Here is a 15,202-nt window from a genome sequence, read left to right as displayed (position 1 = left end):
CCCCTGCATTGGCAGGTGGATTCTTAACCACTGTGCCACCAGGGAAGCCCCCCAGGAAAGCTTTTTAAAAACTCAGAGTCAAAGACTATCTGTCTGAGGGCCTACTTGTGGACAGCCAAGCTCTGGGGCGTAGCCTTCACCCAGAGCACCACGAATCAGTGACATCTTAGCCAGTCACAGACGACCCCGAGGCTGCCGCACTAGAGTCACTCGACACACCCTGGCTGAGCACCTGCTCCAGGCCCGGTCCGACACTGGCGCTGCGAAGATGCCAGGGATGCTGCTCCCGCCATGGTGGAGAGTCATTAGGATACAGGTAGGCACTGAAGTGGGAGAAGAAAGGAGGGAATGAGCCTAAGTTACAGAGCAGAAGCCAGGAAGGCAGGAGGAAGGAGAGCCCAATGTCGCAAGGCCTCTGGGTTTGACAATAAGGTGATTCTCTCCTGTGTATCCCGGAGAACTTCTTTCTGGTCTGAACTTGGACCGCCTACACCAAGGCCCTGGCTCTGAAACAAAGCTGATGGGACAACACCAGAAGAGCTTTTTTTTTTTCACTAAAGGTTAAAGAGCAGTGAGTGAAAATAACAATGAATGAAACGGCAAAGAGCAAGAGGAGATAAAATTAAAAGAAATACATCCAAGCTGCGGTGTCCTGAGCATCATAAAATAAATGAAAAATTATACGGCCATCTTTGCGATTAACTGCCTCCCTGTATTTCAGACACGTGAAGTAAACAGGCAAATCATGTAGTATCTCAGTTTACAGCCCATCAACCTCTCCAAGCACAGTCATCACTCAATGTCTCCAGTAGCTTTCTGAAAGGTGAACTCAATTAGCAACTGATTTACCATTAGGCGTGTTCTAACCACAGTGATGCTCCCCAGATTTATAAAATACGTTCAGAAGGGTAAGTTTTCCAAGGAAATTAACTTTAGAGGACTCTGGAGGAAAATGTATGAAACGCCATTATTACGAGGGTAAACAGTTCCACCATTCCTCCCACCCATGGCATCATCTGAAATGGTCCCGCCCACAGAGTCAAGTGCAGACACACGTGGCCCTACAGGACCCTGAGCAGAGGGGCTCCCGGGCTGTCCCACCGTCAACACCCACGCTACGCCACCTGGCAGTGACGCTCACCCCGTCCCGCAAGCTCTCAGCCACCTACTGAGCTCTCCCCACCGGGCCACGAGCTCCCTGTAAGAGGGCCTGGAGCTCGTCTCCAGTCACACTCCTTGGGGGCCCAGGAGCCAGTGGAGACGGGCACTTACTGATTCAATCAGCAAGCTGCTCACGGATGGCTCTTCAGACAGGTCTCAGAAGTGAGGATGTTGACAATAAACTTACCCCTCCCATGAAAAAAGCAATGTGTGGAATATAATACTGTAAATCAACTCTACTTCAGTTAAAAGAAAACAGCAATGTGTGAGCTCACAGACCCAGAGAACAGACTGGTGGCTGCCAGAGGTGGGGCAGGGTGCGAAATGGGTGAAGGGGTCCACAGGCACACACTTCCACTTACAAGATAAGTCCTGGGGATGTAAGCACAGCATGGTGACTGAAGTTAGTAACACTGCACTGCAGATGAGAAGGTTGCTTGTAATCTTACAAGTTCTCATCACAAGGAACAAGCCTGTAACTGTGTGGGGATGGACCTTAACTAGACTTCCTGTAATCATTTTGCAATAGATACATAGAGGGAATCCTTAGGTTGCACACCTGAAAGTAATATAATAGGTCAATTACACAGTCATAAAAGCACAATGTATGAATGGGGGGAGGAGTCTTTTGAAATTAACATGGAAAAGTACAACCCTGCCAGCCCTGCAGTCAGAGTCATGGGTCCCATTTCCCCACCTCTCCCTGCCTTGCTGCTTCTCCCCCGAGTCCCTCTCCTGTCGACGTCACCTCCAGGCTCACCGCACTGAGCTCTCTCTCCTCTCTCCCAGCTCCTGCCAGCCTATCTGGACGCCCCTCAGACTCCTCCGTGCGTCCCGAAGCCCAGTGCTCCACCAGTTTTCTCTTCCCAGTTCACGCGAAACTGTGCTCTCTCCTGACATTACTGGGCACCTCCAGTAAACAGTCAAACAGTGGCCTCCAGGCTGAGCTGCTGCTGGCTCTCGGCCACCTCACCACCTCACATTAACGGGCCCATCGCAAAAATCAGCTTTGCCCCCACTGCCATGCCTCACCCCCACTTCCCCAGACAGGACGTGACCCTCTGCAGTCACGCAGGTACAACACGACAGGCGCGCCCCGCCTCGTGCAGCCCCTGGCAGCCTCCTGGCTCTCTCCTGTGACACCTGAAACCCACCTGCTGTCCCCAGCGTCCCTCTCCTCCTGACCCCATCACTCACTCCTCCCGTGACTTAATCTCCAAGAACAGCGATCCCAAAACCCAAGATACTTGTTGCTACATTCAGCGCTCCCTTTTTTTTTTAATTTTTATTGGCATATAGTTGCTTTACAATGTTGTATTAGTTTCTGCTGTACAGCAAAGTGAATCCGTTATATGTATACATATATATATGTGTATACATATATATATGTGTGTGTGTATATATATATATATATATATCTCCACTCTTTTTTGGATTTCCTTCCCATTTAGGTCACCACAAAGCACTGAGTAGAGTTCCCTGTGCTATACAGTAGGTTCTCATTAGTTCGGTGCTCCCTTCTTTACTACACGAATACTTGAATGATTAAGCATTTTAAACCTGAAGGAGTTCCAAAAACTAGAGCACATCCCCTCATAAGTGGGCGTAACTAGGCAACGCCCTCTGAGGAGCCCCCAGCGTCCCACGCCTGCCCGGCCCTGTCAGAGCGACTTACAGTCATGGTGGTTGATGAGCCCACGTGTGGCTGGGACATAAAGTGCTGTAATGGCTCCATGACTGGCTTTGGCACAGGAAACTAACCCAAGCTAGGGAGTAATTCTAAAGGAATCAAAACGGGGTGCAGGAGGCGGCAGCCCCTGTCTGTCTGAGACTAACCCGTAGCACTAGCCACCCCAGGACGGTAACTGGCCCGGTAAGACAATCCCCACGCCCTAGACGGCGGGAGGCAGACAGTGTGGTGAATACTGGGGGGCCGGGAGGTCTCCCGCGCTCTCTTCCTCCTGAATTCTGTAATGGCAAGGCCAGACCCCTTCTGCTTCCCACCCAACCGGCTGGCCTCGCCACCTGCAAACACCTGCACCTGACAAGAGAAGCAGGTGCTGAGCGCCCCCTAGGGGCTGCCTCCTGCCTCCAAGGTCCCGTGACGCCGAGGGACCCCTCCCCTCTCCAAGACCCAGTCCTCCGCCCAGCCTCTCCACGCACACTGTGCCCACGCCCTCTGACAAGCCCGGACCCTGCAGAGGGCTTTCGGCCTAGGATCACAAGCACTGAACATCATTTGTCTCGCTGCGTGTGAGCCTGGGCGCCAGCAAGAGCATTCTGTCCTTGAGGCTAGTAGAAACGCTCACGGAAAGAAGGCTCATGGCAAACCCTGCAGCGAGCTGTGTGAGGGAGCAGGGCGAGGGCGGCCCGGGGCACATCCGAGAACCGTGTCACGGTCTGGCCCCCGCAGCACGGGCCAAGCTCGAGTGTGCAGCCCGGGTGAGAAGGAAGACGGAGGGCCATGCCCGGGCCGGAACACTCTGGCAGTGCCAAGTGAACTCCAGACCCCGGGAGGATGGACCACGGGGAACAGAGCGTTCATGCGGTCAGGAGCCCAGAAATGCACAGGGCGGCGTAGAGAAAGGGCTCTGCCCTCCGCCAACATGCTTGAGTTCAAAGCCAGCTCGCTCACTGCTCACCGAGGGGCCTCGGGCAGAGAGCAGCAGAGGGGCGAGGGCCCCCTGCCCAGCTGCGCTAGTAACACTAACAGCAGCTTCAGCCCTGAGCCCTCCTAACCCCAGTAAGAGAATCCGTAACTGTTCTAAGCAGCTAAACTCACCGACAGCTACATGCGCTTCGCCACCTTCAGCACTCAGACTGGGATTTCCACGTGAATCCCCCCAAAGAGGAAACAGCATCAGAATGAGGGAACAGAAGGAACAGGGACACTCAAAACAGAAGTCCCCTGCGGCACGGAGCCCAGAAACGGGAAGAACCCAGGCTGCCCCATCCCCTCTGAGCCTCCTGACCCTCTGCCTCTCTCTGTGAGGGGGGGAATGTCTGGGTGAACCCAGAAGCTGCCCCTCTCACCCCTGGAGAACCGGGAAAGAGGAAGTCAGTGTGCAAGGAACCGGGTCCCACCCCCAGCCCCAGGCCAGGCCCACCACCAGCTCAGCTGCAGCCTGTAAAGTCTGGAAAGGACCCCTCAGCATTCCCGCTGCTGCTGGCCCAAACCTGTGTGTCAAGAGCCTGAAACAAGGGAGGTGCTCAATAAGCAGGCGCAGGTACGAGGTGTCACTACAAGGCCAGCACCATCTCCATCCGCGGCTCCACCTCCCTCCTGGGGCGCAGAGCCAACACCTGCCCACGGATGTGGTTCACAGCCACTCTCCGCGGAATCCTCCAGAGGGAGAACCAGGCGGTCGGTCGTGTCTGCACTCCCAGGGCCGAGCACGGAGGCATCCCCCACATGCAGCCCAGCCCTTCCAAGGCCGGGACCCCTGCTGCACCCAGAGGGTCCGCAGGGGCCGGTCCTCACACTGCACGTGTTCCACTGAGGAGCGGCTAAGCCCAGGAGTGGCAAGATGGTGGAGCTTCCGGAGAAGGCCAGGCGGGGGCGGGTGTCACACCCTGGCCCCCGGGTCACCGTGCTGCGCCGCTGCCCTTGTCCTAGCTTTACGTGGGCCAGGCAGGGCCACTCCAGTGGGAACAGAAAAACGGAGGCGAGGGCTCCCGGCACCTGTTCCGTTCATTTCCACCCCCAACCTCTGATCTCGCCTTCACAGTACTTAGGGGAGTGAAACACCTCCTCCAGCTCTCATTTTACAAAATTTTAAAAAAACCGAACAAATCCAAAATCATCAGGGATTTTTTTTTAAGTCATTTTTGTCCTCATCTAAAATTAACCCAAAAGAGTCCAGATTTGCAACATTAGATAAACATTTAAGAGGGGGAAAAAATGATTTCATTTTAAGTTTATTTTTTCAAAATGTTTCCAGACAAAATAAAAGGTGTTTCATAACATGAAACATGACCACTGGAAAACAAACAAGTAAAACAAACTATGTATTTAGCCAAACCCCACCCTCCGGTGCTTCCACAGTGCTCAGCACAGCAAGACCATCTCCACTCATGGGTGGCAACCAGATGGGACCCCCCCCCCCCGCCCCACAAAGTCACTGCCAGAGCACAGACTCCTGGGCTCCTCGTGACAGGGAAAACTAGGAATAAAGAGACACTCCAAACATCCACTCCAGAAGCACCAGCAAGAAAACAAGGCAGGTCTATAAAAACACAAGACAGGAGAGCAGGTGGGGCAGCAGCTCAGAATTTCTCAGGAAAGAAAGGCGGGGCCTCCACTTGGCCCCTGGACCCGAGAGGACACGGAACAGAGAAGACCCCTCCGACTAAACACGCTTTGCAGAGGTCACCAGTGAGGGCCCAGCCCACCTGTGAAGACTGGCCGAGGTACCGGCCCACGTTCAAGTGCAGGACCCCTTCCCCAGCCGACCTCCCTCGGGCACACTTCCCTGCCCTCCACCGACCCCGCAGGGCTCTGCTTTCCTGCAGCCGCTGTAACAGACTTACTGCCTTCAAACATTCCCACCCATCATCTTAACACTCTGCGGGTCAGAGGTCCGGCATGGGTCTCCCAGGCTAAAGTCCAGGGGTCGGCCCGCTGCATCCATTCTGGAGGCGGTCCTGGGGAGAATCCATTTCCTGCTCATCCAGGTCGCTGACAGAATTCAGTTTCTAGCAGGTGCGGAACCAAGGTCCCCGTCTTCCTGCTGACCAAAAGCACAGGCTGCTCCCCGCTCCTAGAGGCCACCACGTGCCTGGCTCGGGGCCCTTCCTCCATCTTCAAAGCCAGCAACCGCAGATCAGACAGAGCCACCTGTGTCCAACCTCTGACACTTTTAAGAGCTGATGTGACCACGCTGGCCCCCCGGATAATCCAGGGCAACCTCTCCATCTCAGGGGCAGCTGACGGGCAACCTTAACTCCATCTGCAAAGTGATTCCCCTTTGCCATGGGACTGACACGTCACAAGCTCTGAGGATGAGGACGTGGGCATCTTGAGGGGCTCCCACCCCTCAGGCCAGAACCCTGGGGGTCACCTCAATCCCCAACACCCTGCCCGTCAGTGACCCCTTTGAGGCCCACCGCAGCTCAGGCCCTGAACCTGTCCACTCCCCCCCGCCCACCGCCGCTGCCCTGGTCCCCACTTCCCGTGCCCACTTCCTCTCACCCTCTCTTCGAGGCGGAGGAGCAGAATAAAGTGCTTCCTCATGGCTCTCGGGACCAAGACCCAATTCTTCTCCAGGGCCTGGACACCCTGCGTGCTCTGGACCCCGCGCACCCCTCCTCACTTCCTCCTCGGGGTCTCCCTGCGGAGAGCTCCGACCCCGACCCGGACCCGCACCTCTGCGTGGCAGGCTGGCCCCTGCTCCAGCCCCGGGTCCCATCCTAGGCGAGACCTCCTCGGGGCGGTGGGGGGGAACGTGGCATTCTACGGATGCGCGGCTCCGGTGTCCTGCCCCCATCACCAGGCTGCGGCCGTGGGAGCCTACAGACTGCTTGTGTACCAGGTGTTCACCGTCTCCTTCGGCCTGAGGACCCCGAGGCCCACGCCTCTGCTCAGCATTCCCTGCGGTACCTGGCGCACTGAAGGTGCTCCAGTATTTTCTGAATGAACTGTCCCCCGCCACACTCCTCTCCTGCAGCTGACGACTGACGGTGGCCTGTGGAGACGACAGCTGAGCTGAGTGTCCCACTTGCTCAGGGCCGCCTCGTGGCTGTGGCAGCTGTGCGCTGAAAGCTGCCAGGGCCAGGACACTGTGAGCGGTCTTCTGCTCCATGTCTACCCGAGCACCCACGGCCCTGCATATTCAGTCGCGGCCTTTCTTGCTGCCACCGCACGTACACATGTCACCGTTCACATGCCCCGGCGGCCCGCCTACCCTGCCGTCAGCAGAGCCGCTGGCAGGCAGAGCCGTGCTAGAATAGCGAGCGTCGGGTCCACGCTGAAAGGCTGCCTGTGTTCCCACGCCCAGTGTGCTGTGATTTCGTCTCGGCATTTCAAGTTAAGTGTAGCAGGAATGCCAAGTGCAACCGCGGAAAGCCACAGCCCCGTGGGAGCCAAGCGAGTCAACGGCCCACGAAGGACAGGCCCAGAGAGCCAGAGGCCGAGCCTTTTCTGATTATCATCAGCTTCCCGATTCTTACCAAACCACCACCGCCTCTCACCTGGATGTTCGCAAAGCCTCCTAACTGGTCTCCCTGCTGCTGCCCTGGCCCTCTCGGCCCCCCAGTCTACCTACAACAGGGCAGCCAAAGGAATCCTGCTAAGCCAAAGGCAGGGCCTGCCGCTGCCACAATCCTCCAAAGCCCCCCCTTCACTCGGAAGAAGACACTGGGAGTCCCTGTCTCTCCTGGGACCATGAGGCCCACCACTCCCACCTTTCAGGCCTCGTGCCCCACAAGCCTCTCCCCCTCTCAGCAGTGGTCACGCCGGCCCCCCTGGGCTTCTCCTCGGACACACCAGCATCGCCCCCGAACCAGGGCCTTTGCACGAGCTCACCCCTCTGCCTGGACGACTCTATCCCGGCCACCCAGGAAGCCTGTTCCCTCACCTGCTGCAAATCTTGCTCAAATGTCACCTGCTCTGTTAGAGCTTACCTGGTCACCTTATCTTCCATGACACTATCCCCACAGCACCTGCCCCCAGAAGATCTATCCCGCTTCCCTGCTCTTTGTTGATAGCAGTCATCACCTTCTGACAGTTAACTCTCTACTTAGCTTTTCTCGGGGGATTCCCTGGTGGTCCAGTGGTTAGGACTCAGCGCTTTCACTGCCAAGGGCCCTGGTCTGATCCCTGGTCGGGGGCGGAGATCCCACAACCCATGAGGCACAACCTAACTTAGTTATCCTCTGCCTCTCCCACTCCGCTGTTAGCTCTGTGAGAGCACAGATTTTGGTCTGTTTTGTTCACTGATGCACCTCTAGCACCTGGAACCATTACTGGCACATAATCTGGGTTAAATAAATATTTGCTGAATAAATAAATGATCAGACTCTCAAAACTGGTCCAAGAGGCTTCTCTCCTTCTCATCTAAGAGAACAGGGTTAGGCCAAGCAAATATCCTCCTGTAGGTCACAACCACTTAGGTCTAATGCAACTCCCTAGGTTATACGTGCAGAAACTGATGGCCCTGGGGGCAGTATGAGGAAGGTGAAGGTCACAGAGACATTAACAGAAAACGATGGCTAAAGCCTGGACCACCCAATTCCCAGTCAGACGTCTTTCCACCATATCACACATCCTGCCTCATCCAGAGAAGAAGCTTCTAAGAAAGCATCAACCAAACATATAATCTAAGGACCAGGGTGTGCACAGAATAGGGGGATCTGCCAGCAAGACCACCTCATGCGGTGTGAGCCCTTGGCCAAGTCACTCAGTCTCTCCAGGTTAATCTGGAAAACAGTTTGGATCAACCACCACTTACTGGTTTGGCAGTAACAATGCGAAGATGAGCAAGGCACACTCCCTAAACACGCAGAGCTCACCGGCTGGTGAAGAAAACAAGCGCTTTCCAACACTGGGTGTGACGCACAACGGGGTACTTTAGTCCAGACTGCATGAAAACAGGCCAGCCCTGACCAGGAGGTACACTGGAGGCGAGCTCTTGAACATCTTTAAAAAGTAAGCCCAGGGCTTCCCTGGTGGCGCAGTGGTTAAGAGTCCGCCTGCCGATGCAGGGGACGCGGGTTCGTGCCCCGGTCTGGGAGGATCCCACATGCTACGGAGCGGCTGGGCCCGTGAGCCATGGCCGCTGGGCCTGCGCGTCCGGAGCCTGCGCTCCGCAACGGGAGAGGCCACAGCAGTGAGAGGCCCGTGTACCGCAAAAAATAAAAAATAAAAAATAAATAAGCCCAGCAAGGACTTCCCTGGAAGTCCAGTGGTTAAGACTCCACGCTCACAATGCAGGGGCACGGGTTCCATCCCTGGTCAGGGAACTAAGATCCCACGTGCCACACAGCGAGGCCAAAAAATTAATAAATAAATAAGAAAAATAAAAAGCCAGGCAAAGGAGAGGGAAGGGAGGAAAAGAACATTCTGGCCACAGCTATGAAAGCATGAAACTGACAGAGGCATCACACAGCAGGTACAGCGAGGATCCTACAAGTCCATCAGCACCCGTGAGGGCCAAGCTCAAAGCAGGGAGGGGCGGGAGATGGGGCTAAAGAGTTGAGCGGGCTCAGGTCATAAAGGGCCTTAGACATCATGCAAAAACACTTAAGCTTCTCGGCACGGCATTTCGGGGAAAACAACCAAGGGGCTTTAAACCAGCCTACCTCATCGAGTGTCAGAGTGTGCTTGGAGGACAGAGTGTGCTTTGTAAATTCTAAAACACCAGAGACACGAACATTTGCAGAGCGCCAGGAATAGCGCCTGGCAAACAGTAAGTGCTCGGTGAATAGCAGCCGCTACTGTCATAGGAATTATTACTAAGGAATTACTAATTTTAAAGGACTGCGCTATACAAAAGAGCCTTTGCCAGTTCCATATTTTGTGGTGGGTGTATTCTTCCTCCTTTGAGTTTCTCTGGGTTGAGGCCCACACTCAAAAAAAGTTAATCACAGGAACCACTCAAAAGAGCTGGCACGACCGCTGGAAGCCAGCTGGGAACTGCGGCACCGAGCTTGTGCAGGTAAAGACCAGGTATGCGGCCGGTGGTCACCACAGGGAGGTCATCTACTGACAGGGAAACGGGCACACCTTTGCGACTCCTCCTGTCGCCTGAAACGGCAGCACTGCCAGAGATGAGGCCACAGGAGGCGAGGGGCACGAAGTGGCTGTGCAGGCCTTTCCGGGCGAGCCGACCTCTCCTCCTCGCCCTGCCCTCTGCAGTGACAGCCTCCAGGAGGCCTCCAAGACTCCACTCCAAGTCTGGGACTATCACACGGAACAACTCTCAAAAAGGCCTAAGGCACAGCACGGTATCGGAGTCCAAGGAAAAAGCAAGGCTGTCTTTGGGAATGCAGGATTTCACAGAAGAAAGTTGAGGACAGTATTATTTTCCTGTGGCTGTCACAACAAATTACCACAAACTTAGCAGCTTAAGACAACAGAAATGTATCCTGTCACAGAGCTGGAGGCTACAGGTCCAAAGCCAAGGTGTGGGCAGGGCCATGCTCTCTCTGAAGGCTCTCGGAGAGGATCCTTCCCTGCCTCTCCTAGCTCTACTGGCTGCCAGGAGTCCTCAGCCTGCCTTGGTCTGTAAAGGCATCACTCCAGTCTGTCTCCATCTTCACATGCCATCTTCCCTGTGTCTGTCTCTCTGTGTGCAAATTTCCCTCTTCTTATAAGGACACCAGTCACTGGACTAGGGCTCACTCTAATCCAGTGTGACCTCACTTCTCATTTTAACTTGATTCCATCTGCAAATACCCTATTTCCAAATATGGTCACATTCACAGGGTCCGAGGACCTGAATTGGGGGGGGGGGGGCCACTACTGAACCCAATACAAGGACAAATACCCAAGAGACACAGTCATCAATCCAAAGGTTTATTCACCATTATAACTACACACAGGAGCTCGAGTATTCTTACACCTCAGCTGGTTGTTAAGAATCAGAATCTATTTAGACGGAGGAGGAACCAAAATCTCAATACCTAAAAACAACACACAAAAGTTCTACTGCCACGTGGCTCCTTTCCTTGCAGTCTGTGTTCTACAGCATGTGTTCCTGTCACTGCTAGGACCTCCTATTCTCTGCTATTCCAGAATTTTCACATCATCCTGGACCCTGACATTGGTTTTGATGAACCCTCTTATTGTTCTTCAGTCAAGCACAGTCCTAAGGACTTCCCTGGTGGCACAGTGGCTGGCTAAGAATCCTGCTGCCAATGCTGGGGACACAGGTTCAAGCCCTGGTCCAAGAAGAGCCCACATGTCGAGGAGCAACTAAACCCGTGGGCCACAACTACTGAGCCTGCGCTCTAGAGCCCGTGAGCCACAACTACTAACCCCGTGCACCACAACTACTGAGCCTGCACTCTAGAGCCCATGAGCCACAACTACTGAGCCCGCATGCCACAACTCCTGAAGCCCACACGCCTAGAGCCTGTGCTCCACAACAAGAGAAGCCACCGCAATGAGAAGTGACACACCACAACGAAGAGTAGCCCCCGCTCGCCGCAACTAGAGAAAGGCTGTGCACAGCAACAAAGACCCAACACAGCCGAAAATAAAATATAAATAAATAAATTTATTTATTTAAAGGAAAAAAAAACCCACCGTCCTACAGAGTAAAATAGGGTGCCTGGCCAACTTCAGTGACCCCCTCCAAAGTCGCTTTTCTGAGCAGTCAGGAACTCATACTGCTAACTCCCAGACCAGTCTGAAAATTAAACCTTTCTGACTCGACACAGTGCATTCCAAAGTTTACAATTCTATCACTCAAACAATAGTGTTTACTATGCAACGCTTACGAATAAACTGTGCTTATGAATGATTCTACTTGGAGTTAAGACCACAATTCTTAAGTTTCAGTATCTCAGACTTTAGTTTCCAAACTGAACAGTGTGTAGAAATCTTGTAGTTTGTTTGTCTCTAATCTATTTTCACCAGCAGCTGATTTTATCCTAGGTGTTTTCCCCGTCATGTCTCCCATGTTTCCTAGGGCCCTGGCTGTGCTGGGTGACACATCAATCAGAGGAGGACTTTGGAGTTGTACAGCTTCCAGGTTGCACCCAGGTCGCTGCAGGCACTTACTAAAAAAAAAAAAAAAAAAAAAAAAAAAAATTTGCTTCCTGCTGCTGACTCAAGACAGGAGTTGGCTTTGAAGCCAGAAAGTGGGAACATGGAAATCCACAGGGAGCCTCAAGTATTCTTCCTCGCCCAGGGCAAAAGCAGCAACCCAGGAGAGAACGAGAACGCCAATCAAATGGGTCAAAACCACCACGCCCCCTGCAGAAACCGAGCTCGCCAGCGGACGCAGACTGCCCCGGCCACTTTCCTCACTCCACCAACTCCTCGCGGCTGGAGAAGAGTGGGTTCCTTGCAGCTTCCCCAGGGGGCCGAGGAGTTTCGCAGAAGAGAGCCTGCCGGTCTCGGGACAAGCCTGCCGGCAGCTCCTCCTCCTTTCTGGCCTCGCTCCTACGTGCAGCCACTGTCACCTCCCAGACTCCACGATCCGACCCCCAGGACACCCCGAGCAGTCTCCTCAGAGCCCAGGTCACCCCTCCCCAGACCCCGACTCCACCGCAGCCCAGCGGGCAGAAGCGCCCACCTGACCTCTGACCTCTGACCCCGACCCGGGTCCCCGTCACACCCACCTGCCCGGGACCTTGCTGTTGCTGCGCTTCCAGAACTGCTTCCTGGCCCCGTCGCTGGCCATGGCCTCTCCTCATCCCTCAGACCCGCAGCCCCGACACCCCGAGGGCGGCCAACCCGCCCCGGCGGCCCTTTCCTGTACCCCGGGTGGCCCCCTCACTGATCCCGGGATTCCAGAGAGTAGAGCCGAGAGGCTCTTCCGCCTCCCTCCGGAAGTTGTATCTGCGCGCACCCGGACGTCCCGCCTCCGACCCAGGCGCGCGTGATGGACGCGGGGGAGCCTGACGTCACTAAAAGGCGTCTAAGGGGCGGTGCCGCGGAGGAAGCGCAGCTGCCGGGTCGTCCTTCTAACTGTCCTCTTCTTAGGCCTGGTGTCCGGCCCAGGGTTCTCCTACTGCGCGAAGCGGCAGGACAATGGTCCTAACCCGAGGGCGAGGCGACGCGGAGACCGAAAGCACCCCGCTGCGGGTGGTGGTCGAGGAGGTGTCTGTCGCCCGCACTGCTAGGGATCGGTAAATACCAAGTGGCTGACTTACCGCTGCAGTCAGTGCAGCCAGGTGAGAACCATGAGGAAGTGGTCGGGGCTTGTGAGGGGCACGGGTGGTGGGGTCCGGGGAGGGGGCAGGTGGGTCGGGGAAGGAGGGGGTTGGCAGGCTTCGGCTGAAGCGTGAAGATTCCCCCACCGGAGCCTTGGCCGCGGGCGGCTATCGGCGCTTGAAACGTGCAGGTAAAATACACCCAGGACTTAAGTACCAAAGAAGGAATGATGACGCTGATTTTTATGTTGAGTACATGTTGAAGTAAAATATTTTGTGTATTGGATTCAATAAATGTATTGCTAAAATTATTTTCACATTCCTGTTTTTCAAAGTAGCTACCAGAAAATTAGAAGTTACGTATGTGGCTGCATTATATTTCTGTCGGCGGTAGACGTAACCCGAGAGGTCAGGGACCGGCATTTCAGAAGGGAGCGCAGTGCGGCTTTCGGGAGCCGCTTGACAGACGCGTGCCAGTTCTTGATGATATTTTCTGATTAAAGTTTTCCGTGCCTCCTCACTTATGATAAGTAACACTGATGTAGTACTTGCTGTACGCAGGGTATTGTGCTAGGTACTTTACGTGTATTATCTCAGTCGTATGCCAACCAGCGCCTCAGTAAAGGCCACCCCCGGCCCTCAGAGCAGAGTGCGTGGCTCTCTCAGATTCCTTGCAACACTGAGTTTTCTATTTGTAGTAGCAGAGGCTTCCCACAGCCCTTGTCCCTGCCCTGGAACATTTACTGCCTGTCTTTCCTCCCACGGAGCCCGTAGGGTACTGCAAGATACAGCTGGGCGGGTGAGACCTGTGTCTTCTGCTTCTACAGCTAACACAGTAAGCGTTTGTTAAACGGATGACAACCATGGGAGCTCTCCAGGGATCCCCTTCTGTCACAGCCACAGACTCTCCCTGAGGTGATTGCAGTGGGTCCTTGGGGAATCCCCTGCTGACAGAACCTCAGTAGACACTCAGGGCTACGATGCTGCACAGCCTGAGGAACTGTCCCGGCATCCTGTCCTTTCATGACCTCAGTGAATCTCCAGAGATGTCCTGATAAAGCCTCAGTGGACCTTAGGGACCCCTTCCTGGACATAGCCTCAGGAAGCCTCCTGGGATCCTTGGCTAGTGGGGCTCAGGAAGGCCCCAGGGATCTCTTCCCAGTATACGGCCCGGGGGCCTCCCCAGAGGCCTTCCTCAGTGATCAGCTCCTGACAGCCTCAGGGATGCCTTGCCGACAGGGGATTTTCCCCAGCTCAATTTAGCTTCTTGCAAGAATCAGTGAGTGGGGTCGCAGCAGAACTAAGATAGTAGCATTTAGAAAGGGAAGATTGACAGCAGTCAGCGAGCGACTGATTGGATGTAATTATAACATCTTAGGTTTGGTTGCTCCCCATAGCTTACCTAATGCTTTCCTGTCTCCTGTCTCTTAGGGGAGGGAGTTAGTTACAGGGAGACTAAGATTGACTCGAAGGCTTCAAGACTATCGGAGCAAAGGATTACTAGTACCACCGACGGAAACCTCAAAGCAAGCAGTGCGCCTGTTTGCAGCCAGGTTTATGGTTGGTGAGGTCAGGCCTCAGCCAAGCACTAGGTTAGAGGACATATTGGTCTCCAGGTGAGGAGACGGGGTTACACAGGGGAGGACAGGCCAGGGCGAAGTCCCAAGACCGGTGGGGCGGGCATAGGTCAGCATCAAGAGCGATGTAATCAAAAAACATAGTCAAGTAGGAATCTCCAGAAATGGGTTCAGGCGGGGGTGTGTGGTAGAGATGGATGTGAGGGAGTATCTGGAAGAAGGCCAGTCGTGTAAGCCGGAGTCCTGCAGAGGTAGAGTTGAGGAACGGGACCCACGCAGGAGTCAAACAGGACGTGTGCGTGAGCACAGAGAGTGAATGAGTGAGCCTTCATAAGAGGCTTCCTTTCACTGAGATTCAGGCTACTGTAAAAACCACAGACATACCATTTCACGCTTAACAAACGATTTAAAAATCTCTCAGTGCCAAAATCGATGAGGGTGTGGACTTATGAGCAGTGCATAAATCAGTGCACCGATTCACTGCCGGTGGGAGCATAAGTTCATCCAGTCACTTTGGACAGCCGTCTAGCAACTTCTTGTAGTTAAAGGTGCGCATACCTTACAAGCCAGGTGTGTACCCTAGAGCCACTCGCCTGTGTGCAAAGACAGGTTCATTGCAATGTTGCTCCTAGGGAAAACTGATC

The 15,202-nt window shown here is 54.5% G+C and overlaps 1 protein-coding gene and 1 long non-coding RNA gene across 3 annotated transcripts in view; one reads left to right on the top strand and one right to left on the bottom strand.

Moving 5' to 3' along the window:
- Positions 1-12,674, bottom strand: part of TBC1D22A (TBC1 domain family member 22A) — a 313,594-nt gene extending 300,920 nt beyond the window's left edge. The window contains exon 1 of the mRNA XM_027108023.1: positions 12,448-12,674. Coding sequence (XP_026963824.1) covers positions 12,448-12,509 — 62 coding nt within the window. The 5' untranslated portion in view covers positions 12,510-12,674. The remainder of the gene's footprint in view (positions 1-12,447) is intronic.
- Positions 12,675-12,790: 116 nt separating this feature from the next.
- On the top strand, positions 12,791-13,511 carry LOC113621174 (uncharacterized). 2 transcript variants are annotated; one of them, XR_003433094.1, is made up of 2 exons: positions 12,791-13,002; positions 13,320-13,511. It is a non-coding gene; the product is annotated as an uncharacterized LOC113621174 (long non-coding RNA). The 2 variants fall into 2 exon arrangements; XR_003433095.1 differs by having other exon boundaries at positions 13,317-13,511.
- Positions 13,512-15,202: the final 1,691 nt, after the last annotated feature.

Source organism: Aethalodelphis obliquidens, unplaced genomic scaffold (assembly GCF_003676395.1).
Source record: "Aethalodelphis obliquidens isolate GAN/ISIS:26980383/991018 unplaced genomic scaffold, ASM367639v1 scaffold8, whole genome shotgun sequence".
Taxonomy (NCBI): Eukaryota; Metazoa; Chordata; class Mammalia; order Artiodactyla; family Delphinidae; genus Aethalodelphis; species Aethalodelphis obliquidens.
Note: the sequence above shows the minus strand (reverse complement) of the source record. Positions and strands in the feature narration are given on the sequence as shown.